Source organism: Dipodomys spectabilis, unplaced genomic scaffold (genome assembly GCF_019054845.1).
Source record: "Dipodomys spectabilis isolate Male_0828 unplaced genomic scaffold, ASM1905484v1 ptg000173l, whole genome shotgun sequence".
NCBI lineage: Eukaryota > Metazoa > Chordata > Mammalia > Rodentia > Heteromyidae > Dipodomys > Dipodomys spectabilis.
In genome coordinates, this window is record NW_024870850.1 from 10,482,570 (window position 1) to 10,498,768 (window position 16,199).

General features: G+C 52.1%; 1 protein-coding gene across 2 annotated transcripts in view; it reads right to left on the reverse strand.

Annotated features, from left to right (window-relative positions):
* Positions 1-15,191, reverse strand: part of Dnmt1 (DNA methyltransferase 1) — a 34,842-nt gene extending 19,651 nt beyond the window's left edge. Inside the window, exons 1-9 of one of the 2 annotated variants that reach the window (XM_042693779.1) lie at positions 15,052-15,191; positions 6,927-6,963; positions 5,433-5,540; positions 4,831-5,041; positions 4,325-4,400; positions 3,256-3,337; positions 1,988-2,022; positions 1,559-1,631; positions 741-772 (exon numbers count right to left, since the gene is read on the reverse strand). In XM_042693779.1, coding sequence (XP_042549713.1) covers positions 741-772; positions 1,559-1,631; positions 1,988-2,022; positions 3,256-3,337; positions 4,325-4,400; positions 4,831-5,041; positions 5,433-5,540; positions 6,927-6,963; positions 15,052-15,131 — 734 coding nt within the window. In that variant the 5' untranslated portion in view covers positions 15,132-15,191. The remainder of the gene's footprint in view (positions 1-740; positions 773-1,558; positions 1,632-1,987; positions 2,023-3,255; positions 3,338-4,324; positions 4,401-4,830; positions 5,042-5,432; positions 5,541-6,926; positions 6,964-15,051) is intronic. The other variant, XM_042693780.1, reaches the window with a different exon arrangement.
* Between the last annotated feature and the right edge of the window lie 1,008 nt (positions 15,192-16,199).

A 16,199-nucleotide genomic window follows, 5' to 3' on the forward strand; every position in this document is an offset into this window, starting at 1 on the left:
CCTTGAACTGAAGAGCTGAGGGACAGCGCCCAGGCCCAGAGTTCAGGCCCCACGACTGACAAAAGAAAAAGGAGATAGTGGCATAGTGGCGCAGGCATCATGGTGCACCCCTGTAATCCCAGCACACAGGCGGCGAAGCAAGGAAGATCGCCCTAGCTCACCTCAGACACAGTGCTTCCATCTACAGCCACTCATGTGGCTGGGATGACAGGCATGCTCCACTACCTAGTCCAGCCAGTTTTGGTTGAGATGGTTGAGATTTGCCCCAGCTGGCCTCAGAACCACACTCCTTCCAATCTGCCTCCAAGTAGCTGGGTTACAAGTGTGAGCCCCGACTCCTCCCCCTTCTCCCCCCCCCCAGGGGCTGCTTAGAACCCACCCATCATTTTATCACGTTAGCAATGAAACCTCCACAAAGCACAATGCTAAGCCAAGTGCTGGGGGCTCCCGCCTGTAACCCCAGCGGCTCACGAGGCTGAGATCTTAGATCTGAGAACAGCAGCGTGAAGCCAACCTGGCTAAGAAAAGTCCACGAGACTCAGCTCCACGACCTACGCCAAAAAAAAGCTGCAAGTGGAGCTGCGGCTCAAGTGGCAAAGTGCCAGCCTTGAGCAAAAAAGTTTAGGGACAACACACAGGCCCTGAGTTCAAGCCCTAGGACAGACACAGACCGCGGACAGACCCGCGGACCGCGGACAGACCCGCGGACAGACCCGCGGAAGTAGGTTAACTAGACTTACAGCTGTTGGACAGGACTTTCAAGGCTTTCCTCCTAGGAGAAAAGAAAAGGCTAGATAAGTTTCTTCCATTGCCAAACTGACCCATGGAAACAGGACCCAAGTGTCCCTGTCCTCTTGCTGGCAGTCAGGACTAACTGCCACAAGACAATCTTTTTTTTTTTTTGGGTCCAGTCGTGAGGCCTGAGCTCTGGGCCTGGGCGCTGTCCCTCAGCTCTTCAGCTCAAGGCTAGCTCTCTACCACTTGAGCCACAGCGCCACTTCCGGCTTTTTTCTTTTTGCTTATGTGGTGGCTGAGGAATGGAACCCAGAGCCTCAGGCATGCAAGGTAAGCGCTCTACCACTGAGCCACCTTCCCAGCCCCACAATCCTCTTTTTTTGGTGGGGTGAAATGGACAATTAAAAATATTCTTAGATGGCTAGAAGCTGGTGGCTTCCGCCTCTCATCCTAGCTGCTCAGGAGGCTGAGATTTGAGGAACTCGGTTCAAAGGCAGCCTGGGCAGGAACGCCCTTGAGATTCATCTCCAATGAGCCAGAGAAAACTGGAAGTGGCGCTGTGGCTCAAGTGGTAGAGCGCTAGCCTTGAGCTGAAGAATTCAGGGACAGCGCCCAGGCCTGGAGTTCAAGCCCCATGAATGACCCAAAATAAAGAAAAGAAAACCTGACTTTGCCCCTGGTGACCTTGAATGGCCATCTGACCCAGTCATACACCATTCCCAGCCATCCTGAAGGTCACTTCCTCCCACCCTTACTCCAACAGCCCAAGGGGGCATGGAGGACACTCAGGTGGGGTGGACAGCACTTGGGGGCCAGGCTTTACTTTGATGCTCATCTCCGGGTCCCCGGCGGCTTCTGGAACAGTCTCCGCTTCTGCTGCAGCACTCTCAGCGCCTCTGAACACAAAGCACCAAGCACTTGTCACACTTAGAGCACCCCCAGAAAATGCACCCCATCTCTTCCCAGCGGTCATCCCAGACCCCCCTCCCCTCCCCAGGAGTCTCAGGGCTCGTATGCAGCAACCGTTCACTACCCTCGGCCACCTCGCTTCTGACCACACATTCCCCTGGGACACAACTCCTGCTTTGCAACCAAGGGGAGGAATGTGACCCCAAAACTCAGCTTATTAGCAGGCCTACGATGGAGAAACTCCCTAGCAACCCTCGCAAACTGTCCAGAACATTTCCATACCCAAAATGATACAATGCACAAAATGAAAACAAAACAGCCAAAGAAAAGGAATGATCCTTACGATTCCACGGATGTAACTCTACGCCTCTTCTCCTCCTGTGCAGAGGGGGAGGGAGGAGGGAGGGGAGGGGAGGAAAAACAGAAAAGAAATTGATTTTAAAGGAAGAGCAGGGCCAAAAGCAGGAGTTGAATGTAAACGAAGCTGGAAGCTGGGCAGAGTAGTGCATGCCTTTAATCCCAGCACGCAAGAGGCGGAAGGAAGGTAGGAAAATCATTTGGAAGCCAATCTGAACTGATCCAACGACTATTCAGGGAATACACATCATGAGGTTAGGAACATGGAGAGGAGGGGTGTGTATACACTAAAGCTATCAGCCTGGGTTTTACTCATTTTTTTTGGTGTTTTTGGTTGCTTTTTTTGAAGGTGGTTCATGGGGCTTGAACTTGGGACCTGGACGCTGGCTCTGAGCTTTGGTGCTCAAGGCTAGTGCTCTACCAACTTGAACCACAGCTCAACTTCTTGTTTTTAGAGTTCACTGGAGACAAAGAATTTCCTGGCCTTTCCTGCCTAGGGTGGCTTCAAACCAGTGACCCTCCGATCTACAGATGTGAGCATCAGTGCCCAAACTTCCCTCAGAGTCTTGACCTCGGGTGTCCTGGGTGAACTCATGGGTAAAGCTGAGTGGGAGCTCAGTGGTTGGGCACATACTTAGCACACACAAGCTGCTGGGCTTCAATTCCCAGAACCCCAATAAACAAGCACTGTTATGAAGAGCCAGAGCAATCCTAGGCTGGGGGCGCAGCTCCAGCAAATGAGCAGCGACTATCAGGTGGGAGGCCAGGAGTTCAAGCCCCAGGATCACCACGAGAATAAAGGGGAAGCCGGGCGCTGGTGGCTCACGCCTGTAATCCCAGCTACTCAGGAGGCTGAGATCTGAGGATCCAGGTTCAAAGCCAGCCCGGGCAGTAAAGACTGTGAGACTCTTATCTCCAATAAACCACTCAAAACCCGAAGTGGCGCTGTGGCTCGTGACTCAGGGACAGTGCCCAGGCCCTGAGTTCAAGTCTCATAACCTACCAAAAAAAAAAATTTTTCAATTGGTCCTTCAGACTGAGCTATGCCAGCACTCAGCTCTCCCTGGCCCCAGTTCAAGCATCCAGGTCTGCCTTGTGCACCGAGCCCGTCCACTCCCCAGAATGCCTTCTCTGCACATACCCCCAGATGCACATGCGCGCCCCGCGCTGCCCTCCCTGGGGAAAGCGACCGCATGCTGGCCTCCTGGCCAGACCCCGCACAAGAAGCACCCCGAGTGGACAAGGACAGCGCACCTGATCGTGTTCCTCTTCTTCCATTGACTCGGGTTCTGATTTCAGACTTTCAGATTCCTCCAGGGGTTTCCGCTTGGTGGGGCTGTGGCAAATGTGCAGTGATGAGCTCAGAAACCCCAGCCCTCCACTGAGCCCCACCACCAACCCCCAAACCCATGTCCTGAGCCTCTGTCAGCACGTGCAACACGCCTAGTTAACCCTTCAACGGCAGGCTCGCTACCATCGCCGTGTCCCAAGTGCCCAAGTGAGCGTGATAAAGACCTCGTGGGAGCTCATGCCTTAAATCCTAGCTACACAGGAGGCTCAGATCTGAGGATCATGGATTCAAAGCCAGCCTGGGTAGAAAAGCCTGGCACTAGTATCTGCTATAAACTACTAAGAAGCCTGAAGGGCAGGTGGGGCTCAAATGGCAGAACGCCAGCCTTGAGTGAAAAGGCTAAAAAGAATAGCAGGAAGGGAGCACCAGCGGCTCACATCTGTCATCCTAGCTACTCAGATGAGATCTGAGGATCGCGGTTCAAAGCCAGCCCCAGCAAGAAAGTCCATGAGACTAGTCTCCTATGAACCACCAGAAAACCCGAAGTGACGCTGTGGCTCAAAGTGGTAGAGCACTCTCCTTGAGCAAAAAGAGCTCAGAGACAGCTCCCAGGCCCCGAGTTCAAGCCCCACGACCAACATGAAAAATATAGATGAGCTGGGACTGTGGCTTAGTGGTAGAGTGCTTAGCAGCATGCACAAAGCCCTGGGTTCGATTCCTCAGCACTACATAAACAGAAAAGGCCAGATATGGTGCTGTGGTCCAAGTGGTAGAATGCTAACCTTGAGCAGAAAAAAAATGCTCAGGGACAATGCCCAGGCCCTGAGTTCAAGTCCCAGGACTGGCAAGAAAGTCTCAGATAGCATCTAGGCCCCTAGTTCAAACTCCAATACAAGCACGCAGCATGCACACATGCACACACACACACACACACACCACCCACACAGAAATTCTGCACAGTATGGAAGTCATCCATGCTGATTACATCCAACAAGGCCTAAGCAATCAATGCCCCATTCAATCAATACTGACGCCTTTGAGAAATGAGATGTGATCGAGGTCTGCCTGGTAGTCCTCCTTGTAACCACGGAGCTGGATGGGGTTTCCGCTATGTAAAAGAACGCAAGGAAGAAGACACCGTTAGGAACAGACAAGTGCACAGGCATGGGCTACTTCAAGACCAAGCTACTGCAGAAAACCAGGAACCTGGCCAATAAGCGGTCTGAAGAGTTAGGTTTTGTGTTTTTAAGATTAAGGGTCACAGTGTGGCCCAGGCTGGCTTTAAATTTGTGATCCTCCTGCCTTAGCTTCCCAAGTGCTGGGATTACAGGCATGTGCCACCAAGCCCGGCATACCCTTCCATCCCTACCCCACCCCCACTTCTAGCAATCAGTTTACCAATTCCTGAGCTGAAATTCACTAACCCTGGGTCTTCCCTACGCCCATCCTTATCCTCTACCACCCAGAGTCATTCATCCCAGGCTGACTGTCCGCTCTGAGCCGTAGCCTGCGAGGGCAAGAACAGGTCAAGTCCTTACGCTTCGTCTCCAAATCGGTCTTGCTTCTACGGGGTGTCCGAGCTTTAGAAGTGGGAGTTGGGGGCGTATTTGGCTCAGTCATTCCCCTTCTCCGGCCTTCTCGATTCCGATTTTCTAGATAGCCATTCGTTTGTCGACTGAATGTGTGAGCTCCGTTCTCCAAGGACAAATCTTTATTTAAAAGGGATTTGACTTTAGCCAGGTAGCCCTCCTACGGCGGGAAAGGATAATTTAGCAGTGAATGCAAACAAGCGACGTCACGAGGAGACACCTCGCTCCCTTAGAATTCGCCGGTAGCGGGGCGAGCGCGGCGCTTTCTGCCTGTCTTGGTTTTGGGTCAGTCATAGGGTGTCATCTCAGGGCCTGGGCGCTGTCCCTGAGCTTTTGTTCAAGGCTAGCACTCTACCGCTTTCAGCCATGGCCCCACTTCCGGTTTTCTGGTGGTTAATAGAGATAGGAGTCTCACAGACTTTCCTGCCCAGGCTGGCTTCGAACCTTGATCCTCAGATCTCAGCCTCCTGAGTAGCTTAGAGGTGTGAGCTACCCAGTACCTGGCCAGGGAGAGCTCTTGGTGGAAGCCAGGGCCCAGAACACACTCTTACCTCAGATAATTCTTCCTTATGCAATTTGGTTTCCAAATCACACAGCTGATTCTTTATTTCGGTTTGCAGAAATTCGTGCAAGAGACTCAATTTCTCCTTCACGCACTCCTAAGGGAAGGACACAGGTGTGAGCAGTCCTCAACTGCTAACAAATCCTTGAACAAGATGCATACGCAAGAAACTAAGCTGCCTTCAAGGCCAGTGACCTAACAGGAGTTAACATCGTGTCAGCCACAAAATCCAATGCAGGCCCAGCAACGGTGGCTCACACCTGTAATCCTAGCTACTCAAGATTAGATCTGAACATGGCAGTTCAAAGCCAGCCCCAGTAGGAAAGTCCGTAAAGCTTATTTCCAATTATCAACAAAAAGCCACACTTGAATCTGTGGTTCAAGTGGTACAACTCCAGCTTTGAGCAAAATAGCCAAGGAAAAGGGGTCAGGCCCCAAGTTCAAGCCCCGGTACAGGCACATGCACACACACGTGCACACATACACACACTCAGCCCCTGGAAGAACAACCAACTCATATGCAAAATAGTCTAAAAATTGTGTTTGTATTCCAAGTTTTCTGGTCCTGGAGCTTGAACTCGGGGCCAGGGTGCTGTTCCTGAGCTCCTTTTGCTCAAGGCTAGCACGTCACTTGAGCTACAGTGCCACTTCCAGCTTTTCTGTGATTAATTGGCGATTAGAGTCTCAAGAACTTTCCTGCCTAGGCTGGCTTCCACCTGTGATCCTTAGACTTCAGCCTCCCAAGTTAGCTAGAATTACAGACGTGAGCCATCGACTCCTAGCCTAAGTGTCTGGGTGCTGCTTAACGTTTTTTGCTCAAGACTAGTGCTCTACCACTTAGAGCCACGGCACCACTGCCCTAAGTCTTTTTCTTGTCCTTATTCCCTAAAACCACAGCAGAAAGGGACATGAAATTTCCATTATACGGTGTGTTTAAGCAATCACCTAGAGATGAGTTTTTTAAAGTATACAGGAAAAAGGGCAAGTATGGCCAAAATAGAATGTTCCTATTTTCACATATGTTGACAATGAGCCCAGTGCTGTGGGCTCATGCCTGTAATCCCAGACACTTAGGAGGCTGAGATCTGAGGATCAAGGTTTGGAGCCAGTTTGATCAACAAAGTCCATGAGAATTCACTTAACTAGCAAGAAGCTAGAAGGAGAGCTGTAGCCTAGAGTGGGTGCCAGCAATGAGCTAAAAAACAGCAAGAACACGAGACCCGGAGTTCCAGCCCCAGTGTTGGCAAAAGAAAAAAAGAAAATGTATGGGGCTGGGAAGGTGGCTCCGTGGTAGAGTGCTTGCCTTGCATGCATAAGGCCCTGGGTTCGATTCCTCAGTACCACATACACAGAAAAAGCCAGAAGTGGTGCTGTGGCTCAAGTGGTAGAGCGCTCGCCTTGAGCGGAAGAGCTGAGGGCCCAGAGTTCAGACCCCACGACTGACAAAAAATAAGTAAGTAATTTTTTTTAAAAAATAGCTTACCTTTTCTGTTAAGCTGTCTCTTTCCAAGTCTTTGAGCCTGGGGGAAAGGAAATGGAAAAACACTGGTTACCAACTTCATTTATCTTTGAGAATCAATACTACAACTTTCAAGACTTTCCTGGTTTTGGAAGAGGGGTACATCCCACTGTTGGGGTCCTTCTACCAGTGGATATCAATCCGACCTACTGCGGCTTTTTCCTGTTAGGTCTGATAAGCATGCAAAAGGCTGTGGCTAGTGTTACGAGTGCACTAGCGCCACCCTGAGGGGATGGAAGGAACTGACAGCTGACCGCGGCAGAACCACAAGTATTGAGATGGGCAAGTCAGGCCTCTAGGGCCAGCAGTTGGGTATGCCGACGCACAGGGGAGCAGGAGATGAAGTTACAAAAGGTGGCTTGCGCCTGTCATCCTAGCTACTCAGGAGGCTGAGGTCCGAGGATCGCAGTTCAAAGCCAGCCCAGGCAGGAAAGTCCATGACTCTTACCTCCACCAGAAATCTGCAAGTAGTGCTGTGGCTCAAAGTGGTAGAGCGCTAGCCTTGAGCCAAAGAGCTCAGGAACAGCGCCCAGGACTTGAGTTCAAGCCCCCTAACCAACAACAAAAAGAAAAAAGGTGGTTTGCTAGATCTGAGGGCAGGAATATAGCCCAGTGGTAGTGACTTGCTTGCAATCACAGGCCACAAACCCCTATCCCTGCTGGGGATGGATTGAATAGCTAGCTTCTCAGTAAAGGCTCATCTTTTGGTTTGTACCTAATCAAAGCTGTTTCCTGTGGGTGGCTCACACTTGTAATCCTAGTTACTCAGGCCCAGACCTGGAGGACTGAGATTAAAAGCCTGCCTGATCAGGGAAAAAAAAAATTCTAAAAGCTATTCCATCTTAGCCAGGTACCTGTGACTCACGCCTGTAATCCTAGCTACTCAAGAGGCTGAGATCTAAGGATTGCAGTTCAAAGCCAGCCCGGGCAGGAAAGTCCATGAGATTCTTATCTCCAGTGAACCACTAGAAAACCAGAAGTGGTACTGTGGCTCAAGTGGTTGAGCGCTAGCCTTGAGCTGAAGAGCTGAGGGACCATGCCCGGGCCCAGATTCAAGCCCCATGACAAAAAAAAAAAAAAAAAGAGATTCTATCTCCAAAGCATCTGAAGGTATGGGTTCAAGGGGTTGAGAATCTGCCTAGGAAGCTTGACTCAGAACCACCCAAAAAAATAAGCCAGGCACTGGTGGCTCACACCTGTAATCCCAGCTACTCAGGAGGCGGAGATCTGAGGATCACAGTTCAAAGCCAGCTAAGGAAGGAGAAGTCCATGAGACTCTGATCTCCAATGAACCACCAAAAGCCAGAAGGGGAGCTGTGTATCAAAGTGGTAGGGTGCTAGCCTTGAGTGAAAACGCTCAAGGACAATACCTAGGCCCTGAGTTCAAGTCCTGGTGGGGAGGGAATCAATGCAGTGTTTTTAGTTAGATTTGATTTGTAAGGGAAAAATAGAGAAGGGGCAGACAATGAGGAAGAGACATAGGAAATGGCAGAAGCTGCCTGCAGACAGTGCAGCAAACAAGTCTAACCAGCTGGATTGGTGTCTGGTGTTTGGAATGAAGGTGCCCTGGGCAGGGACCAGGCTAGTGACATCTCTGGATCTAGGGCCCAGCAGCCACACAGACCAGGAGCTCAGTGATCTTTTGCTGAAGGGCAGCGAGCTCTGGCTGGCCTTTGTAGACGATTAAGCACCATCGGCCAGGTCAGCCTGGCACCTGAGGAAGCCCAGGGTCCGTGCCAGGCCAGCGTCACAGCGCGGACCCAGCTTCCTACTTCCTACTCACATTTGTGCCCGTCTACCGTGTGCCCGGTCGTTTCAGACGGCAGGCTGGGAGGCCGGATGTGGTGCCACCAGGAAGGGACCTTCTAACTTGCTGGGTGGCTGGAGAAATAGTCAACTATAAACCACGTGATTACCTAGACTGCGTATCCTGGAGTCCGGAAGCCCCACAGCGACTTCCAAGAGTAGGAGTGCTGGGGGCCGCGCCCCCCAGGGGTAGAGAGCTGACCTCATGTCCCAGGCTCAGATCCTGGGCTCCATCCCCAACACCCAGGAGGAAGGGGGGAAAAAATGTTAAAAAAACAACTGCAAGAAGGACCTGGAGCACGTGGCTGGCAAAAAGTCATCGCAGCCCTGCGGCGAGCCTGGAAGAACAGCTGCACCACGCCACCCCTCCAGCCAGGGGCATGTCAGACTGAAATCCCACGCAGAGCAGAGCGGCTGGCGGGGTGTGCGCACGCGCAGTGCTGAGCCTCAGCACAGCCCTGCCTCTCAGGGCAGGGCTCCGAGGCGAAGCCACGCCCCCTTGCCTCCAGGCCACGCCCACCAAGGTGGGGTAGGCCGGCCGGCCACAGCTTCTCCCTTAAGTGCCTAAACAGTGCTTGGGGATCACCAAGTTCCCCCCCACAAAGGTCAAGTCCACTCCTCTCCCAGTGAGATTTCCGTCCTCCACCTCATGCCCAGGAGTATTAGCGGCGGAACAAAGAGAAGGATCAAATACGGGACAACATGAAAACAACCTCAGCTCTCTCCACAGGGCCTGAGACCTCATGACTCAATACTTCCTCAGACATTATTAGTCATTTAAGAGGTGAGATAAATAGGTATAAATGGGGGGGGGGGGGCGTGAAGGGGGCTGGGAATGAGGCTTAGTGATAGTGTTTGTGAAGCCCTGGGTTCAATTCCTCACCACCACATACACAGAAAGAGCTGGAAGTGGTGCTGTGGCTCAAGTGGTAGAGTGCTAGCCTTGAGCTTGGGACAGTGCCCAAGCCCCAACCAAGCCCCAGGGCTGGCCCAAAAATGAATATACCTAGGCGGGCACTGGTGGAGCACACCTATCATCCTAGCTACTCAGGAAGCTGAGATCTGAGGATGGGAGGTTTGAAATGAGGTCAGGCAGCAAAGTCTCCAACAAGACTCTAATCTCCAAATGAGCCAGCAAAACGCTGAAAGTGAAGGTTGTGGCTCAAGTGGTAGAGCACCAGTCTTGAGCCAAAAGGCTAAGGGGCAGGCCCTGAGTTCAAGCCCAGGACCAGCAAACAAAAAGTTGTGTATATATGTCTGTGTGCACATGCGCAGACATATATACACACAAAAATTGGTAATTTACAGTTAAAGGCTGCCCAAAACAAAGGGCAATGTGACAAAAGGCACAGGGCAGAGACAACCACGTAGGCATACCCCAGTGCAGAAGCTGGCCCAAGAAGCAGATGCAAGCACCGAAGGCGGGACAGCAAGGCCAGAGACAGGGAGAGGGCGACAGGCTGAAGCATAGGCTTGATAGTCTGGGGTTTGTTCCACAGCCAACAAGCCAACAACAGCATCCTGCTTTAGGGAAATTAATCTGGCCAAAGCATATAGTATTAGATAGGAACAGATTACAAAATGGCAAGTCAACTCTTAACACCCTTAAAGCCAGCAGTACAGCTTTGAAATGTAGTCTGAGAACGGGATGGAAACCAGCGTCTCTGGCAAGCTAAGTGCAGGTTCTAACATTGAGCTGTACACGTCCATTCTCAACCCCTGCTTAAGTCTGGCTGCCAGACTTGGGGCTTGATGCAAACGGTAGAGGACCTACCTAGAAAGCTGAAGGCCCTGGTTGAAATTCCAGTGCTTACCAAAAAAAAAAAAAAAAAGGTCCAGGTGCCAGTGGCTCACGCCTGTCATCCTAGCTACTCAGGAGGCTGAGATCTGAGGATCTCGGTTCAAAGCCAACCCAAGCAGGAAAATCTGATGCTTACTTCAATAAACTACTCCAAAAGCAAGTAGTGCTGTGGATCAAGTGGTAAAGCGCTAGCCTTGAACACAAAGAGGCTCGGGGACAGTGCCTAGTCCCTGAGTTAAAGCCCCAGGACCAGCAAAAAACATTCTAGAGGCATTTCAAAAGAAATACAAGTGTGTAGTAAAGATGGAGCAGTGTGGGCTGAGAAGGTGGCTCAGTGGTAGAGCGCTTGCCTTGCATGCATGAAGCCCTGGGTTCAATTCCTCAGCACTACATAAACAAAAAGAAAAAAGCCGGAAGTGGCGCTGTGGCTCAAGTGGTAGAGCGCTAGCCTTGAGCTGAAGAGCTGAGGGACAGCGCCCAGGCCCAGAGTTCAGGCCCCACAACTGGACCCAAAAAAATAAAAAAGATGGAGCAGTGTGTAGTTGAAAGGTGGAGGAAGGGGAGAAAAAAACCTTCCCAAAGCCAGGACCAGTTCTCAGCTTTAATCAACAAGAGATGAGACCAGAGCTTCCAGTCATTGCCAGAATCCTGCTCACACCCGGAGAGAACAAAAAACACCCTGTTTTTTGCCGGTCCAGGCTAGCCCTGAGCTTTTGCTCAAGGCTGGCTCCACTTCAGCTTTTTTGTTACTTCATTGGAGATAGTGTCTCAGGACTTTCCTGCCAGGGCTGGCTTTGAACCATGATCCTCAGCCTCCTGATTAGCCAGGATTAAAGGTGTGAGCCAATCATGCCTTGGAAGAGACATTCTTTCTAGGGTCTCTGCAAAGGAATGAAACCTGCAGACACTTCTATTCAGCTGCTGAGACCCACGGAGGATTCCTGACACAACTGTAAGGTAACAAATACACATGATTATTTCCGAGTAGAGGGTATGGCTCCCTGGTAGAGTATTTGAGTAGTATCTCATCATCCTCAATGCCCCCCCCACCAACACACACAGACAGGTATGGCAATGTTGATCTACAATCCAGTATTAGGGAGGCTGAGGCAGGAGGACCAATTTAGAGCCAGCCTGAGCAACAGAGTGAGACCCTTCTCAAAGAGAAAAATCAAACAGTAATGTACACCTCTGCTCAACACCGTAACAGTAGAATTATACTAAAAAAAAAATTTTTAAATGCCGGGCCCTGGTGGCTCACACTTATCCTAGCTACTGAGGCGGCTGAGATCGAAGGATTCCAGTTCAAAGCCAGCCTGTCAACCTGGGCAGGAATGGTCTTGAGACTAATCTCTAATGAACCACCAGAAAACCAGAAGTGGCACTGTGGCTCAAGTGGTAGAGTGCTCTCCTTGAGCTGAAGAGCACAGGGACAGCGCCCAGGACCCGAATTCAAGCCCCACTACAGACAGAAGAAATAAATAATGAGTAAAAGGGCTGTGAAGGTGGCTCAGTGGTAGAATACTTGCCTAGCATGCATGAAGCCCTAGGTTTGATTCCTCAGTACCACATACACAGAAAAAGAAGTAGAACTGTGGCTCGAGTGGTAGAGTGCTAGCCCTAGCAAAAAAAAAAAAAGGAAGAAGCCGGGTGCCAACGGCTCACGCCTATAATCCTAGCTACCGAGCAGGCCTAGATCTGAGGATCATGGTTCAAAACCAGCCTGGGCAGGAAAGCCTGGGAGAATCATCTCCAATGAAGCACCAAAAGAAAAGTCAGTAGTAGGGCTATGGTTCAAGTGGTAGAGCACAAGCCTTGAGCACAAACGCTTAGGGACAGGGCCCAGACCCTGAGTTTTAAGCCCTAGGATTATCACACACAAAAGAAAAAGGACTAACATACCTGGACACAAAAGCTAAGGAAATGAGCCAGGTGCTGGTGGCTCATGACTGTAATCCTAGCCACTCAGTTGGCTGAGATGTGAATTCAGCCTCGGCACCACTGGAAAACCAGAAGTGGCGCTGTGGCTCAAAGTGGTAGGTCATTAACCTGGAACACAAAGAGCTCAGGGACAGTACCCAGGCCCTGAGTTCAAGCTCCATGACTGGCAAAAAAAGAACAGAACAGAAAATGGCAGGCCTCGGTGGCTCACACCTGCCATCCTAGCTACTCAGGAGGCTGAGATCTGAGGATCGAGGTTCAAAGCCAGACTGGGCTTGGGAAAGTCCATAAGACTCTTATCTCCAATAAACCACTCAGAAAACAGTGGCACTGTAGCTCAAGTGGTAGAGCGCTGGCCTTGAGCTGAAGAGCTGAGGGACAGCGTCCAGGCCCAGAGTTCAAGCCCCAGGACCAACAAAAAAAAAAAATACACCGCTGACCATGAGGTTGCAGGTGATGACTTCTGTTCAGGGCAGATGGGGACAGTCGGGCACTAACGGGGACACTGGATGGGGTCACTATCCCGGCGGTGCAACCAGGTGGTCCAGGCCATTGATGGGCATCTAGAGGCAACAGGCACAACAGAACCGGTTACAGGCAGCTCAGGATTTCATCTGCAGTGACTGTGGTCCTCTAACCGCTACCTCGGAGGGTAAAGGTAGAGAAAGTCAAGTCAGCTTTGCCCTATTCCACACCCACTCTAGTGGCAGGAGAGGTAGAGTGCAAGGCTTTTGAGACCCAGCTTAAATCTCACAGAATGACAAGAAAGCTGTAATAATCGCAAAGGTTAAATCAGCTGTATAGAAAAGACAGTAATAAGCAGGGTAGTAATAAGCCCGGTACTAGTGGCGCACACCTGTAATTCTAGCCACTCAGGAGACTGAGGATCAGAGGATTGCCGTTTGAAGCCAGCCCAAGGAGAAAAGTCCCTGTGAGGACTGCAAATGTGGCTTAGTGGTAGAGTGCTTGCCCAGCATGCATGAAGCCCTGGGTTCAATTCCTTAGTACCACATCAACAGAAAAAGCCGGAAGTGGCGTTGTGGCTCAAGTGGTAGAGTGCTAGCCTTGAGCAAAAGCTCAGGGACAGTGCCTAGCCCCTGAGTTCAAGCCCAAGAATGGAGAAAGAAAAAAAAAGCCTAATGGGCCGGGGGGTGTAACTCAGTGTCAGAGTGGACACCTTCAAAAGACTCCATTTCAAGATTAAGAGGAAATAAAAAGATCTGGCCAGGCACTGGTGGCTCATTTCTGTAATTCTAGCTATTCAGGAAGCTGAGATATGAGGATCACAGTTCAAAGCCAGTCTGGGCAGGAAAATCCATGAGACTCTTATCTCCAGCTCACCACCAAAAAAACCAGAAGTGGTGCTGTGGCTCAAGCGGTAGAGCAGAGCACTAGCTTTAAGAAAGGCTCAGGACAAAAAAAAAAAAAATCTCCTGTGTAGCTTGGTGCTATAATGCTTGCCTGGCGTGGACCAGGCTCTCGGTCAGAACCACAGTATGTTAAGAAAAAAAGTTTAAACCAAAATACCATCCCCACCCCCACTTCATTCCCCAAGGCCCAAACCAGAGCTAGCCTGGCACAAAGACAGCCACCATCAAACTTAGGAAAAGGGTAGAAAATAGGTGCGGTAAGTACGGTGCAGGGCTATCCAGACCCAGGCAGGACTCTGACTAATGCACCAGGCTCTGGCAAAACAAGTCTCTAGGACTGATTTGTAAGGACAGGCCAGATCCATCTTCCCGCCAACTCTTCGGCCCAGAAAACCCCCCACAGAAACCACACTTGCTAAGAATTCGAAGTGGGGGGGCGCGGGGGGGCGGGAGAGGAAGCCATGATGGTGGAGGGCACCCTCTCCCCCTCGATCTGCCCACTGAGAACATACTGAACAACAGCTGCTGGTTCTCACAGGTTTGGCTTCCTTGGGATCCCAAGGAACGTGGGCCCCCATTGACTAGAAGGGCCACTGGGCCTGCAAGCACCATGCACCGTGCATGCACCGTGCCTGCTCCAGGCACAACCCTGCTCCCCTGGAAGGGGTGCAAAGATCGCTGTGCCATGGGGGTACAAGGAACCCCACCCCTCCCACACACGCTGCCCCGGGGTGTGGGGGGGAGCCAGGCCAGGCACCGGAAGTGGAAGCCCCGAGGATGGGGGCTCCAGGGGACTGCAGAGCTGCCCACTTCCTGCGCGTCGGGGCAGGCGAGCCCGCACGGCAAGCAAATCCCCTCTCCCACACCCCCAGTCCCACGGCAACCAGGTGCCCGTGTTTATGTTCTTTTTGTTGTTTTGCTTTTTTGGCGCCAAATGGCCAGGGAGGGAAAAACGGCGGGACCGGAAGCTCCATCCAGCGCGCCGCCAACCGCTGCGCGCCTCGCAGCGCCACTCTGCGCATGCGTGCCCGCCTGTCAGCGGAGGCCGCCGGCCGCGGGGAAGGGGGGGGAGAAGACCCCCCCTTACACCGCACCCCGGCCCGGCCTCGGCCTCTTCCCGTCTCCGCGTCCCCTCGACCCCCCTTTTCTTTCTCCCCTGCCGATCACCTACCGCCTACGGACATCTTCGGGGAGTGAGATGGCCGGGGTGGCCAAGGCGGGCACTCGGGCCGGGGCGGTTCGGGCCGGCATCTTCTCCGAAGCTGCAGGGACGCGACAGCAGCGGCGGCGGCGGCGGCGGCAACAGCGCTGGAGGCCTGAGCTTTTTTCGCGCGGAAACCAACTGGGAGGGGCGGCGAGCGGAGGCCGCCTGTACCACCCGGGCCCCGAGCGCGGGGGGGACGGCCGGACGTACCACGCCGGAGCCGCGCGCTGTACTACATAGGGACTGACTGGGAGCGGAGTCGTGCGCATGCGCCGAATGGGCGCGACTCCCCCTTCCCAGCGCAGCGCCTTGGTTTCGCCCAAGCTGTGCCAACACTGTTGTCTATGGGAAGGGGAGGGGGGCGGGGAGACACACGCCTGGGCCGCCTGAGACATTCATTCATTCCTTTGCTCCTTCTAAACCTAATACTGGAAGCCCCAGCCGCTGGGGAGGGGAGGAGGTAGCCTCCAAAGCCCTCAGTTCCAATCCACCTTCAGCCTCTGTGTTCAGCATCTGACCTTGAGCAGGTCCTTGGCACTGTGTAAAAATCTAGCCTGTTAAATAGAACCTCCACCAGAAAAGAGATGGATCTCGCCCTGCAGGGGAAGCCGGGGACCACGCTCACGGTCAGTGGGTCGAGTTTCACGTTAGAACGGGAGATATGCATCACTTCCAATACAAAACTGCATATTCGGATTGAGCGCTGTAGGTCCTGTCTGTAATCCTAGCTACTCAGGAGGCTGAGATAGCAGGATTGTTGTTCAAATTGTGTGGTGGTGGGGATCCGAGATTCTCATCTCCAGTTAGCCACCAGAAAGCTGCAAGTAGGGCATGGTTCAAGTGATGAAGAGCTAATAATTGAGCAAAAAAAAGGGACATTGCCCAGGCCCTCGATTCCAGACCCTAGACCATCATAACAAAACCATACTATCCAATTCTTTTTTTGGGGGGGATGGGGGGAGTAGTCTGGTCGTGGGGCCTGAACTCTGGGCCTGGGCACTGTCCCTCCACTCTTCGGCTCAAGGCTAGCACTCTACCACTTGAGCCACAGCGCCACTTCCGGCTTTTTTCTTATGTGGTGCTGAGGAATCGAACCCAGGGCCTCGAGCATGCAA